At 40.9% G+C, this 13,078-nt stretch overlaps 1 protein-coding gene across 2 annotated transcripts in view; it reads left to right on the forward strand.

Moving 5' to 3' along the window:
- Nucleotides 1-13,078, forward strand: part of vipr1b (vasoactive intestinal peptide receptor 1b) — a 48,360-nt gene that overhangs the window by 24,156 nt on the left and 11,126 nt on the right. For both annotated transcript variants that reach the window (XM_079661352.1, XM_079661353.1), the window contains 4 exons: nucleotides 1,583-1,718; nucleotides 7,313-7,466; nucleotides 10,300-10,360; nucleotides 11,461-11,533. In XM_079661352.1, the coding sequence (XP_079517478.1) occupies nucleotides 1,583-1,718; nucleotides 7,313-7,466; nucleotides 10,300-10,360; nucleotides 11,461-11,533 (424 nt within the window). The remainder of the gene's footprint in view (nucleotides 1-1,582; nucleotides 1,719-7,312; nucleotides 7,467-10,299; nucleotides 10,361-11,460; nucleotides 11,534-13,078) is intronic.

The raw sequence follows: 13,078 nt of genomic DNA on the forward strand, positions 1-13,078 counted from the left end.
TGGGAACAGAGTGTGTGTTGGGTGTGTTGGTGGGAACAGAGTGTGTGTTGGTGTGAACAGAGTGTGTGTTGGTGGGAACAGAGTGTGTGTTGGGTGTGTTGGTGGGAACAGAGTGTGTGTTGGTGAGAACAGAGTGTGTGTTGGTGGGAACAGAGTGTGTGTTGGTGTGAACAGAGTGTGTGTTGGTGGGGACAGAGTGTGTGTTGGTAGGGACAGAGTGTGTGTTGGTGTGAACAGAGTGTGTGTTGGTAGGGACAGAGTGTGTGTTGGTAGGGACAGAGAGTGTGTTGGTGGGAACAGAGTGTGTGTTGGTGTGAACAGAGTGTGTGTTGGTGGGAACAGAGTGTGTGTTGGTGGGAACAGAGAGTGTGTTGGTGTGAACAGAGTGTGTGTTGGTGTGAACAGAGTGTGTGTTGGTGTGAACAGAGTGTGTGTTGGTGGGGACAGAGTGTGTGTTGGTGGGGACAGAGTGTGTGTTGGTAGGGACAGAGTGTGTGTTGGTGTGAACAGAGTGTGTGTTGGTGGGAACAGAGTGTGTGTTGGTGGGAACAGAGTGTGTGTTGGTGTGAACAGAGTGTGTGTTGGTGAGATGTGGAGAGTCACACCACAGATTACAGGCAGGGAGAATCACCGTGACAGTTTTCTGAGCTCTTGAGGAAAAAGCTTTGGAGAGAACGTCTTCAACAACTTCCTGTCTTTGATTCGCTAGCTTCTGCATGTCTTTATTTCTGAAAAGGAAGCATGTTGTTGTGGGTTACTTCCTGTTTTCCTACACAAATCCTTTAGCTATTAGAAAAATATATTGTAACAAAGTTAAACAATTACTTTATTGATTTAATTATGAGCTAAAATGGAAAAATAATGTCTATTGTTTTATGGAAAAGTATTAAAGATCTGTGGCCTGCGTAGTTATGGAGATGAAATGTCACAATTGCCACAAACATAGACACAGATAATTAGACATGTTTCACGACTCTCCTCTCTCAGTATGCGTCTGATCAGTTAGACTGCAGTTGCATTCAGGCACAGAAATGCTCAGCCTAAATATTTCGGAGGGGAAGGGTTCACATTGACATTGCAGCGGCTGTTAAACAGCAGAGACAGAATGTTAACAAGTTCTCTGGGCTGTGTGATAAGGTTAGATAAAACTTTAATGACTCCTGGGGGGGGGGGGGGGGGTTCTAAAGTGATGGTGCATGTGCTGCATGACAGCTGAGAACAAGCACAAACAAATGATGTGAGCCAATGGCAGCCTCCACACAACTGCAGACATTTGCACCCATCTGTCGGTCTCCTTCGCGCTTTAATCGTCTTTAAAAAAGGAAGATTACAAAGGTTTTTAATTAGTCCTTTGTAAATACACTTCCCTTGTCTTTGAGGAGCATTAAAAACCGAGGCAGACCCAACCACACAGTGATAAAAGAAGCTGATGAGCTCAATTATTATTAGTCAGTCTTTGATTTGATGTCATTTAAAGCTATTAACTCCAAGGACATTGGATAATGAGCATGAAGGGCTTCTTCTTATCGAATTGTGTTTGCCCTTCGTCTGGTGATCTGTATTCTTGCACTGTGCATCTCAGGAAGCTCCACTGCACGAGGAACTACATCCACATGCATCTGTTCGTGTCGTTCATCCTGAAGGCCATCGCCGTCTTCATCAAGGACGTCGTCCTCTACGAGGTCGGCGAGGTGGACAACTGCTCCTCCTCGGACTCCGTGAGTTCATCGCCGTTGTTTTTGTCGCTTAATGTGTTTGAGTTTTGGGGAGTCTTGTTGTCCTTAATCCCAGGAGTCAATCCCCTAAAGTAAAAATGTCGCAAGTAGGCTAATTATCCACATTAAACCACCATTATAACGAGACCCTCAGTTCAAATGGGGATAAATACAAAAATAGGCATGCCATTCTGGCTCTCTGGCAAAATCATGCAGTAACGGCCCTTCCACAAGGCGGCCCTGCACGCTTTGCCGAACTGCATTGTGGAAGCGTCAGCCAATCAAATCATATGCCAGTACAAGCTCTAGCCAATCAAAGCGTGTGCTTGTGTGTCCGGGGGCGGGGGATTGATGTGATTGGTTGTTGGTCGAGTTTCAGAAAAGCTCACCGGCAAGCTTCAACGCACGCCGCCGTGTGGACGCAGCGTAACGCTACCCCATTGGACACTCCATCAGCCCCTCACCTCGAGACACTTGAACTCCCTTCTATGGAGTCAGATTTGGGTCAGTATTCTAGCGCGCAAAACAAGCTACTCACGAGCGGAAAATGTGCTTTTACACGCGCATGAAATGACCCTCACGCGCAGATTAAAACCCCGCGAGCAGAGACAGCCCTCCTGCTCGCTCGCGGGAGTGTCAGCCTCACTCGCTCGCGGAGTCTGTCTGCGCGCGCGAAAAGTAATATATATATATATATATATATATATATATATTAGCTGTACACTTTATGAATATAATGTTTTTTTATGGACATCTTTACCATTAAATCTCGTCCAACTTACATTGCTGCTGTCAATTTTTTTTTTATAGTAATACGATAGCAGGTGAAAAATACTACAGAACACTACAAACTGACTATAGGACACTATACAACTCTTACAGTATACTATAGTAATACTATGGCGGTTTTCGACAGATACAGCCCACTCAAAAATATATTGTTTTATATAAAATTAATTAATATATATATTAGCTGTACACTTTACGAATATAATGTTTTTTTATGGACATCTTCACCATTCAATCTCGTCCAACTGATCTTGCTGCTGTCACTCCTCGGCTCTTGGTAGTTCAGGCATTTATCAAACCTGGCAACTCCAGGTTTCCTGGCAGCTGTCAATCAAAGTCCAGTGGCTCCGCCCCAAAGTGCCAGAAACTTTTCACGCGCGCAGACAGACTCCGCGAGCGAGCAGGAGGGCTGTCTCTGCTCGCGGGGTTTAATCTCCGCGTGAGGGTCATTTCATGCGCGTGTAAAAACACATTTTCCGCTCGTGAGTAGCTTGTTTTGCGCGCTACAATATTGACCCAAATCTGACTCCATATTTTCACGTTGGTTACGTTAGCTAAATTACATACATGTAGTAATTTGGTTTACATTAAAAAAAGCTATGGTCAAATAATTCAACTTGTTCTAGGAGAGGCATAAACCCCTCGTCTCCTGGATTAAAATCAGACTTTCAGTTTGAATCTGTCTCTCCCATCATATTTACTACGGCTGCTAGAGGCAACACATATCGCCTCAATGCTGACAAATATGATAATGGCGTTTTAATAGGCCTATTCTACTCAAAGCGTGTTTTCACTAAACAGTGGCAGAAGATGTTAAACACACAGGCTTTTATGCCACTTAGCCATTTCTGCTCAGAGTTACATCACCCCCACAGTGTTTGGATGTCTTCCAGTCAGCGTCACCACCAGCAGACCCCTGAGGCCCCCCGAACACGAGGTTTACGATACATGATGCGGCCGCACGACCAGAGGAGCCTCAGAGAGTGTTTAATAGCGGCTGGCTCCATTGTGTAGACACGAGCCAGCTGCTGTCGGGAAAAGAAACATTAGAGACACTTTTCGTGCTGCGGCGCTCATCACGACCCCGACATAGGAACTGTGAAATACGTACAGAAGCAATGGTGGAGGAAATTCTTAAGAGAAACTGATGAATGATTCATGGACAAAGTTATATTTCATAAAGTCATAAAGAAAGTCAATATACAAGTGAAATGGATCCAGGAACAGAGCTACTTCCTCCTCAGAGGATAAAGAAGACAGTCACACTATATAGTCGAGAGAAAAGCCAACTGGTCCCACCCTTAAAATCCCTTAGGCATCATCTAAACATCCCCTCCATTAAACCATAAGACCCCCTTGCCCTTAACCTTTTGCATATCCCCCTTTCACACTACCTGTTGCCCTCCTGAACCCTTAACATATGTCTCTGTTAAACACATACAAGACTAAAAATACAATTTAAAAGGCAATGAGAGTATAAGACTATATGTTTTAAATGATTCTATGATCATTCGACAGCAATAACAGTCCAGATAATATCATTGTCGACAAACAATATAAGATATTTTCAAATAGATGAATCATAATGCACATGCTGCTGGACCCGCCCCGTAGTGTCACATCATATTAATTCATGATATACTGTAAACGCTGTGGACAGGCGTATAACGAATGCATTATTAAAGGTGCAGTGTGTGTGGCAGCCTTCCTCCACATGCCGTTGAAGGAAGGCTTTATGTACTGGTGTGCACGCATTAAAAATAGCATATAGGTATAGACAGCACATATTCCTCCCCCATGAATTCATGAAGACTAGCAAATACCTGCTTTAATGAGACCTCAATATGAGCTCCCAGAGAAACACAGAGGGCTTAATGTATTATTTATATGTGTAAATTCCACCAGCTTTGTATTGATTCAACAAGTCCACTCATCAGACATTTATGAGAGGTGCATTTATTCATGCAGGGAGGATGTTTACACTAAGAGACAGTGCCTACTCTCATTAATAATAGCAGGAGAAGAAGAAGAAGAAGTTCTGACAGGCGGCGTGACAATATTACTCTATTTTGGTCATTTCAGTTTTTCAGCTGAATGATTCCCCTGAGTCGATTGAAGGTAATTAAAGACACCTGTTGGCTCCTAATTAAGAGCAGCTCGTGGCCAATCAGAGTGTGGCTAAATTCAGCAGAACCTGTAGGACAGTAGTTCCTGTTTTTAGACGCTTTTTGATGAACTAACTGCATCAGGAGAGGTATTTGTGTAAATTGTGTCAAATGTTAAGTCCGTTATGTTTATGTATTCTTAGCATTACTTTGTAAAAAGAGAAATCTTTATTATACAAAAACGTAGCACTGTCCCTGTGAAAGAATACTCTTAATAATAATATTTGCAAGTTCTATATTCAAACTTGAATCCAGTGAGATAAGTAGGGACAGCATTATATACTTCATTCCCTCAAGAGTTGTTGATTTCGATATGTGTTTTTTATACTACTAGATTGTTTAATTGTATAATCAATTGAATCATTCTCTGCAAAGTATACCAAATTAATGTAATGGAGTTGAAAGTAGTATCTTTCCTTTTGAAATGTAGTATAGTAGCATACAATACTCAAGTTAACCCTCCTATTGTCTTCGTTCCCCCCCCCCCCCCCCCTTACTTTGGTGTTCACGGTCACCGGTCCTGTTTTAACTGCTATCACATTAACACAAAAAACATTAATCATCACCATATTTCATTTAACACCCTTTCAAACTGTACGTATTGTATCAGACTACTGGTATACATGAAACACTGCAGTAAATATACAAAGAACAGACACTGAACATGTATTGCGTGTTCCAGGTGTGATCCATGTGGGGGGATGGGCACATAAGAGCGGGGAATGTGTCAAATTGTTGTGTGTGTGTGTGTGTGTGTGTGTGTGTGTGTGTGTGTGTGTGTGTGTGTGTGTGTGTGTGTGTGTGTGTGTGTGTGTGTGTGTGTGTTTTATCTGATCCGGATGGTTACCAATTCCTTTTCTTTATACCGGGAACACCATGGGTGTTACAAAGTTGACTAAATCATCCAAAATTCTATGAAAGTGGTGACCAGCCATTTTCCATGTTCAGATGACTACTGTGAAGGATATCATGAAGCCTTCATGCAATCGAATGTAAAACAAAAAAGTTATGATTGATGAAAGTAGTAAATCGGTCAGATTTGACCCGAAGACAACAGGAGGGTTAAGAATACACATGATAGTAAATGTATGTAGGGTATGGTTAACCCATAAAACAACAGCTCCATTTATTGTCAAGTTTGGAAACAAATGACACACAGTATCATCATAGGAAACTCTTTTTACATTACATGTTACTTTCATCCAAAGCGACTTACATACTCAATACTGTGGGCAATCCCCACAGGAGCACTTTGGGGTGAAGTGTCTCAGGGACACAAGAACATGCTGACTGCAGTGGGGTTTGAACCTGTGCCCCCCTGATCCCAACACCAAGGCTCTATCCACTGAGCCACACGCATCCCTTCTCAGTTATTTTCCAAAGCTTGATTGTTTTTATTTGTCCTTGCTCTGCTCTAACGTCAGTGGGTTGTTTCCGCTGTTGCCTTATTCATATCCACTCGGGTCCTTTTCCATATTTGCGTCATCTTTATTTCTCTGCTATCAACATTTCCATATCCATTCACTCCTTTCCTAATCTGTCACTGTCCTTTTCACCCTTCTCCCAATTCCTCCCGAGTCTCCCTCACCTCTCAATGCATCTGTTAAAGTGGTCACTGTCACAGGGTCGTGCTGAAATGGGCTCAGTATGGACTGTCTCTCTCTGAGATCTCCGCACAGCCTGTGCGTTGCAGCGAGTATCAGATCAGCCCACACCATTAGGGAAATAACCTTTTATCCGCATCCTTGTGTAACTAGTTCAATAACGCGGTCTTCATCTTCAGGCTCGCCCGTCCTGATGAAGTCTTTTTGCTTCGCAGCCGTCAGCCAACCAGAAGAGAGCTGATGTGTTATCCTGCATGGCTGTTCCTACTGTCCCTCTGCCCACTGACACATCTGATGGGTTTCTGCACTGTGCCAGCCTTTTCCTATTTCTTTATTTACAGCCTTCAAGCGCAAAATATGTTACATAAAACACAGCTTGATGAACAAATTCTGCGCTATTAAATGGTACCACTTTATATAAGGTAATGGATATTCTGTACATTACATTAATAATACTTTAAAGGTGAGTTGTTAGTTATTATCAAGAGGATCCGTTAATCTGGAGGAGGCTAAATTGAATTGTTTTGTCTTTGAGAAAAGGACAAATCAAGTGTTTGGCTGCAGGAGAGTAAACAACAGTCTACTGAGTGACATCCAATTCCTCATTATGCTTCATTAAAATATCACTTAGGATAAACACCCATTATGAAACATATTCTGAAGCTGCTAACGGACCAGAAAGCAACTACTTGTGCTGCAGAGTAATCACCTCACCATCAGCCCGCCATTATTTCTGACGGCTCATGGATGGATTTTCTGTGAATCACATTTAATTGAACGCTCAGAGGCGTGTCGGGTAACTTCTCAGCGTGGGACATGTTGTTGATGTGTCCTTTTGTGATAGAACAAATAGAAAAAATGTATCGTCCTATTTAAGTTAAATAAAGACAGCATGTACCCAAAACCGATACGTGCATTCTCCTGTATTTCAAAGATGTAATTGTGCCGCTATTTGGAATTAATCTATTCTGTATTATCAATATCACTGTTCAATATTTATCCATGTGGAAAATCCTTGTGCTTTTCCGTCCTTTCCCAGGTCGGCTGCAAAGTGGTGATTGTGTTCTTCCAGTACTGCATAATGGCCAGCTTCTTCTGGCTGCTGGTGGAAGGTCTCTACCTGCACGCTTTGTTGGCCGTCTCTTTCTTCTCCGAGAGGAAATACTTCTGGGCTTACATCATGATCGGCTGGGGTGAGGACGCCTTCATTTCATTTCATTTCAAACCTTTATTTAGACAGATTGGTCCCTTGAGATCATCGATCTCATTTACAAGGGAGACCTGCATCATTTAGTTCCACATGAAACATAAAAACAACATACAAACAAACAACAGAGGATATCATATTTACATATTCAACATTTACAAATACCCAGAGTGTCAGAAAGCATTTCATTTAGACGTGCCTTAAATACATTCAGAGAAATAAAAATGCTCAATTTCAATTTTGCCTGTAGACTGTTCCAAGCAAGTGGAGCTGCGCACATAAAAGCTGTCTTACCTAAGACAGTCCTTACTCTTGGCACATCTAACAAGACTATATCCTGCGATCGCAGACAATAGCTGCTTGCAACTTTCTGCTTTATTAATGAACAGATATAATACGGGAGTTTACCCAACATAGCTTTATAGATAAAAGTGTACAAGTGACTGAGCCTCCGTACAGTGAGTGATGGTAAACCTGCCTTGGTATACAGGGTACAGTGATGAGTAAGTGCTTTACAGTTAGTGAAAAATCTCAGAGCACTATGATACGCAGCATCTAGTTTGCTCAGGTAGTTGGCAGGTGCATTCATATACATCAGATCACCATAGTCCAGCACAGGTCAAAAGGTCACAGAGCCTTTTCCTGGCCTCAAGCGAGAAACAGGACTTGTTCCTGAAAAAGAAACCTAGCCTAACCCTCAGCTTTTTAAGCAGGTTATTGACATGAAGTTTAAAAGAGAGACAATCATCAAGCCAGATACCAAGGTATTTGTAACAGGCAACAACTTCAAGTTTTATTCCTTGCGTTGATACAATATCTAAAACAGGCTCTGGTGTCTTTTTAGCTTTTGAAAAGAGCATTATCTTGGTTTTATCCACATTTAAAAGAAGCTTTAGTTCAGAGAGCTGAGTCTGAATAATGTTAAAAACAGCCTGTAATTTAACAGCAGCCTCCTGAATGGAGGGACCTGCACAGTACATCACGGTATCGTCCGCATAAAAATGTAAAGTAGCTTCATCCACATTTTCACCTAAACTGTTGATATATACAGTATGGAGAATAAAAGTGGACCTAAAACAGAACCTTGAGGAACACCATTAGCAATGTTTAACCACTCAAAATGAACACATTGGGACCTTTCAGAGAGGTAGTTCACAAACCACCCCACTGCATGGCTGGATATGCCAATACTGAGTAGCCTCTGTTTTAAGACGCGATGATCAACGGTATCAAACGCTTTGGAAAGGTCAATAAACAGAGCTGCACAACTCTGCTTATTATCTAGCATACTAGTAATATCATTTACCACTTTCATTGTTGCAGTGATGGTGCTATGTTTCTTCCTGAAGCCTGACTGATGTTTAGACAGGATATTATTTATACATAAAAACTCCTTTACTTGTTCACTCACTAGGCGTTCAAGCACCTTAGCCAGAACTGACAATTTAGAGATTGGCCTATAGTTATTTAAAATAGTTGCCTCCCCTCCTTTCAGTAGAGGCAGGACATAAGCAGATTTCCATACTTTAGGAATTGTATTTGTGCTGAGGGAGAGGTTAAAAAGAGAAGTAAGAGGTGGAGCAATAAAATCTGCAGCTATCTTTAAAAAGAAAGGTTCTACGTTGTCCGGGCCAGCCGGTTTCCTAGGATCTAACTTGGATAAAGCTTCATGGACAATACCAACAGTTAAAGGAGTAAAACTGAAAGGGTTTTCCAGACCACATTGTTCAGAGTCAAGGACTGGAGCGTTCACAGAAGCAGAAGCACAGTCAGTGACAGAATCAAACAGAGAGCCACAAGAGACAAAATGCTTATTAAAGCAATTTAGCATGGTGGCCCTGTCTGATATAATGCCAGATGCTGTGGTGAGGCATGGAGGTAGCTCATTTGGGATATCACTAGTGGAAATCGATTTTATGGCTTTCCAAAATTTCCTAGGATTATTCAGATTTTCTGTGGTAACTGACAAATAGTACTTTGACTTAGCACTTTTGACATGTGAAGTGAAGCTATTCCTTAGCTGCCTAAAGCGTAGCCATTCTACCTCTGAGCCTGATTTCCTAGCCTTTGCCCAGGCATTTTTCTCTCATGAAGGAGACTGGACAGTTCAGCAGAAAACCATCGTCCCTTCACTCTAAATGTATGCAGAGGTGCATGTTTATCTATAATTTTCATAAAACCAAGATAAAAATAAGACCATCTACATCAGCACACAGATCGATTTTTCCCCAATCAAAATCAAACAGATCATGTAAAAAACCCTGCTCCACTAAGTGTTTTTTATCTCTCTTTGTGATGATGCGTGGTTTAACTTTTTGGACCTTAGTGTCCCTAATTGTGGCTACAACACAGTGGTCACTCACATCATTAGCAAATACTCCCACAGATGAGTATTTATATGGAACATTTGTTAAAATGAGATCAATTAAGGAGGATTTATTTGGGGACTTAATATTTGGGCGAGTAAGACTGTCTATAATCTGAGTAATGTTCAAAGAGGTACACAGGTTTTTAAAATCCTCTGACACAGAAGTTAACCAATTAAAATCACCAAGCAGTACTATTTCCTTGTAGGAAAGTTGAGATAACAGTTTTGCCAATGAAGATAAGGAGTCCTTGACAGCCGAGGGGGCCCTGTAGCAATCCACCACCATGACCTGTTGACCCTTTGTTACTTCGACATTCACAGCTAAAAATTCTAGTTGTTTACTAACAGATTTGGAAACCATATTTGTCACACAAAACCTTCCTCATATGCCTTCAATACGTCTGTCCCCCTGGGGGTGAGACACTCTTAAATCCTTCTTTTATGTCCCTAGGAGGGCCGATGGTCTTCATCACAGCGTGGAGCATCCTCAAAGCCTACTTTAACGACGTGGGGTAAGAGAAACACATCTGAGACGGCTTTGAGTTTATCTCGGGAATTAATATCGCTTTATCCCTGCAAATTTTTCAATAGCATGCTCATATTTATTTGTATTTTTTATATAACGTATCAATAATCATCCCTTTTGTTTAATATTTTCTGTCTCTATTATACTGTGTTTATTAATACAAGCTCTATAGTGTGTTTCATTTCTTAACCACTGTTTATATTCTCATAAGACTTTGTAGCTCAGTGGCGAGGCGTGAGCTTTATACCTAGGCCCTCTGACCCCCACCCCTTCCCTTCCCTCGAAATGAAGAAAAAAAAAGAGTTATTACGTCGCAGCGTATACTTCAGCGGAATATCAAAACAACGGCCTGGTGTGCAAAACGCATCAATGAAAGCGACCCCTCTACCACACAAAACAACACCTGTGAACCCTATTTGTGTTCTTTGACATTGAAAATAATATTGCATTGTGTTTGTTACTCTCGTTGCAGTTGTATGTCTTAAGTGTAATTTGGCATGCTTTTATTTTGAAGGCGAGTTCACGCTGTTGACAGGAAGTTGTTGTTGCTATGGAAACAAGAAAAAAGTTTCACAGCGGGCGGAACTTGTCATTAAGTCCGCGATAATAAAACCCACCCATTTAGAGGGAAGATATGATTGGTCAATTGTACTGTCATTTGACATTACTCTCTCGTTCAGTTTCATGTAACCCTTTACATTCAAACAGAGACTGAACAGGCAGATTCAAAGGATTTATTTCTTTGGAAATTATATTTGAAATACAATTAAATCAAGTTTTTTTCAGTAAAACTAATAAAAAATATAACAAAAATAATATTTAAAAAATATATATTTAAAAAAAATTAAAATGTTTTTTAATGTTTTTAAATATGATTTTTTAGAATATCTTAGGCCCTCACAGGGCCTTGACGGCTCGCCACTGCTGTAGCTTTTTTATATCTGTCATATTATATACTTATGCTATTAAACTTCATTTTACTCTTTCTTTTGCACTTTCTGCTTAGATGCTAACTGCATGTTCCTGTCTCAGAGTTTGCATTTTGTGCAATGACAATAATAAAGTCATTTAATGTCATCTGATCAGGTGCTGGGATATAATCGAGAACACTGATGTCTTCTGGTGGATCATTAAAACCCCGATTTTGGCGTCAATCTTGGTGAGTTCACAAGCTTTGAGCAAATGTCTTTTTAAACGTACTTGACCTGTTGACACTGTCACAGTATAACTAATTGCCACTGAGAGAGCAAACACATTTATCAGTTTTTATCTCAGACTTACCTGGCAGTGTAATTATTCTTATTCTCATTTATATTCCTTCTGCGAGTCGAAGTCCATTTTAGTAACGTGTTGAGAGTTTGGTGTGTCTCAAATTTCTCATTTCCCTTTGGACGGTTGACTCAGGATCAATCAGCGGATATTTCTCAGTGTCTTCATCAGCATCTACAGAAACATTTGAAACAGAGGTTGAAAAGAGGAATGTTTTTAATGAACATGGTGGAAATAAAGTGTGACATTAAATTCACAAACCAAACATAGATTTAGATTCAAAGCTACATGAAATACCTATTTTGGATCAATCAAATTGATTCGAAAAACCTCCAAATCTCACTATTTAACATGTTATATGTCATTCATTCAGAGATATACATTAAAGGTTGCTAGTGATTAGATTTCTTAACTTTAGGACAGAACCAGGTTAGCCGCCTGCCCCTATTTTAATTATTTGTGAAGCTGCAGTAAAGAAATTGGCTTCTGGCTGTAGCTTTGATCCACAGATCGATCCACTTATCTAGTAAGAAAAACTGTGTGTGTGTGTGTGTGTGTGTGTGTGTGTGTGTGTGTGTGTGTGTGTGTGTGTGTGTGTGTGTGTGACACTTTCAAAGAGGTGTGAAAAGGAGGGTTAAGATGAGTTCACCGAACAGCACTTGAGGAGCTACAGAAGGGAAAAGTAAAATGACTTGGAGTAAATAATCTGCATCTCCTGCCAACTGCTTTATCGAATGATTTTTGTTTTAGCCTAATTGGTAGTTTTTCTACCAAAACATGGTACCGGGGGCAGAACGCAACATGTTGCACTGTTGGAGAAGCCTGGGACCTAAGATTTTCATCGACATAACTACTCTGTAGCTATGCTCGTATGGCAAATAAAGAACCTTGAAACAGCGCCTGAGGGCTTCTTAACATTTAACAAGCTATGAATGTGTCATACCCACTTAACGGGAAGAAACTCAGCTATCAGACACTATTAACCATTTTTAGCTAAACGAAACACAAGGGTAATACCAAGCCTCTGAATTAGCACAGAACTCACGGTAGAAATATTTTATTACTTATCGGATCTGCTCTCTGCACAAAACTCAGGGCAGCGAAGGCAAACCCAGACAACACACAACGGAGCTTTACGGAGCCAAAACGGCAAATATGTCTTACCTTTGCTGTGTTTCTGATCAAAAGTTGTGTTCAATGGCATTGAAACGATAGAAACGCTGCTGAAGGTTAATCCAATGTGTCTGTGTCACTTTGAAATGATTCCTGATAACCCATCATTCCATTTTTGTCAAAAACGGAGATTTCATATTAGCTGCTATTAGCTGCTATGAGAGCTACAACCCAGCTTCCAGTTTTGGGCAAACTGCGTGCGTATCACTCTCACTCCTCAATGGGTAATGTTTAGATGGATTTTAGGAACTTCCCCTCGATT

Source organism: Notothenia rossii (genome assembly GCF_949606895.1).
Source record: "Notothenia rossii genome assembly, chromosome: 12".
Taxonomy (NCBI): Eukaryota; Metazoa; Chordata; class Actinopteri; order Perciformes; family Nototheniidae; genus Notothenia; species Notothenia rossii.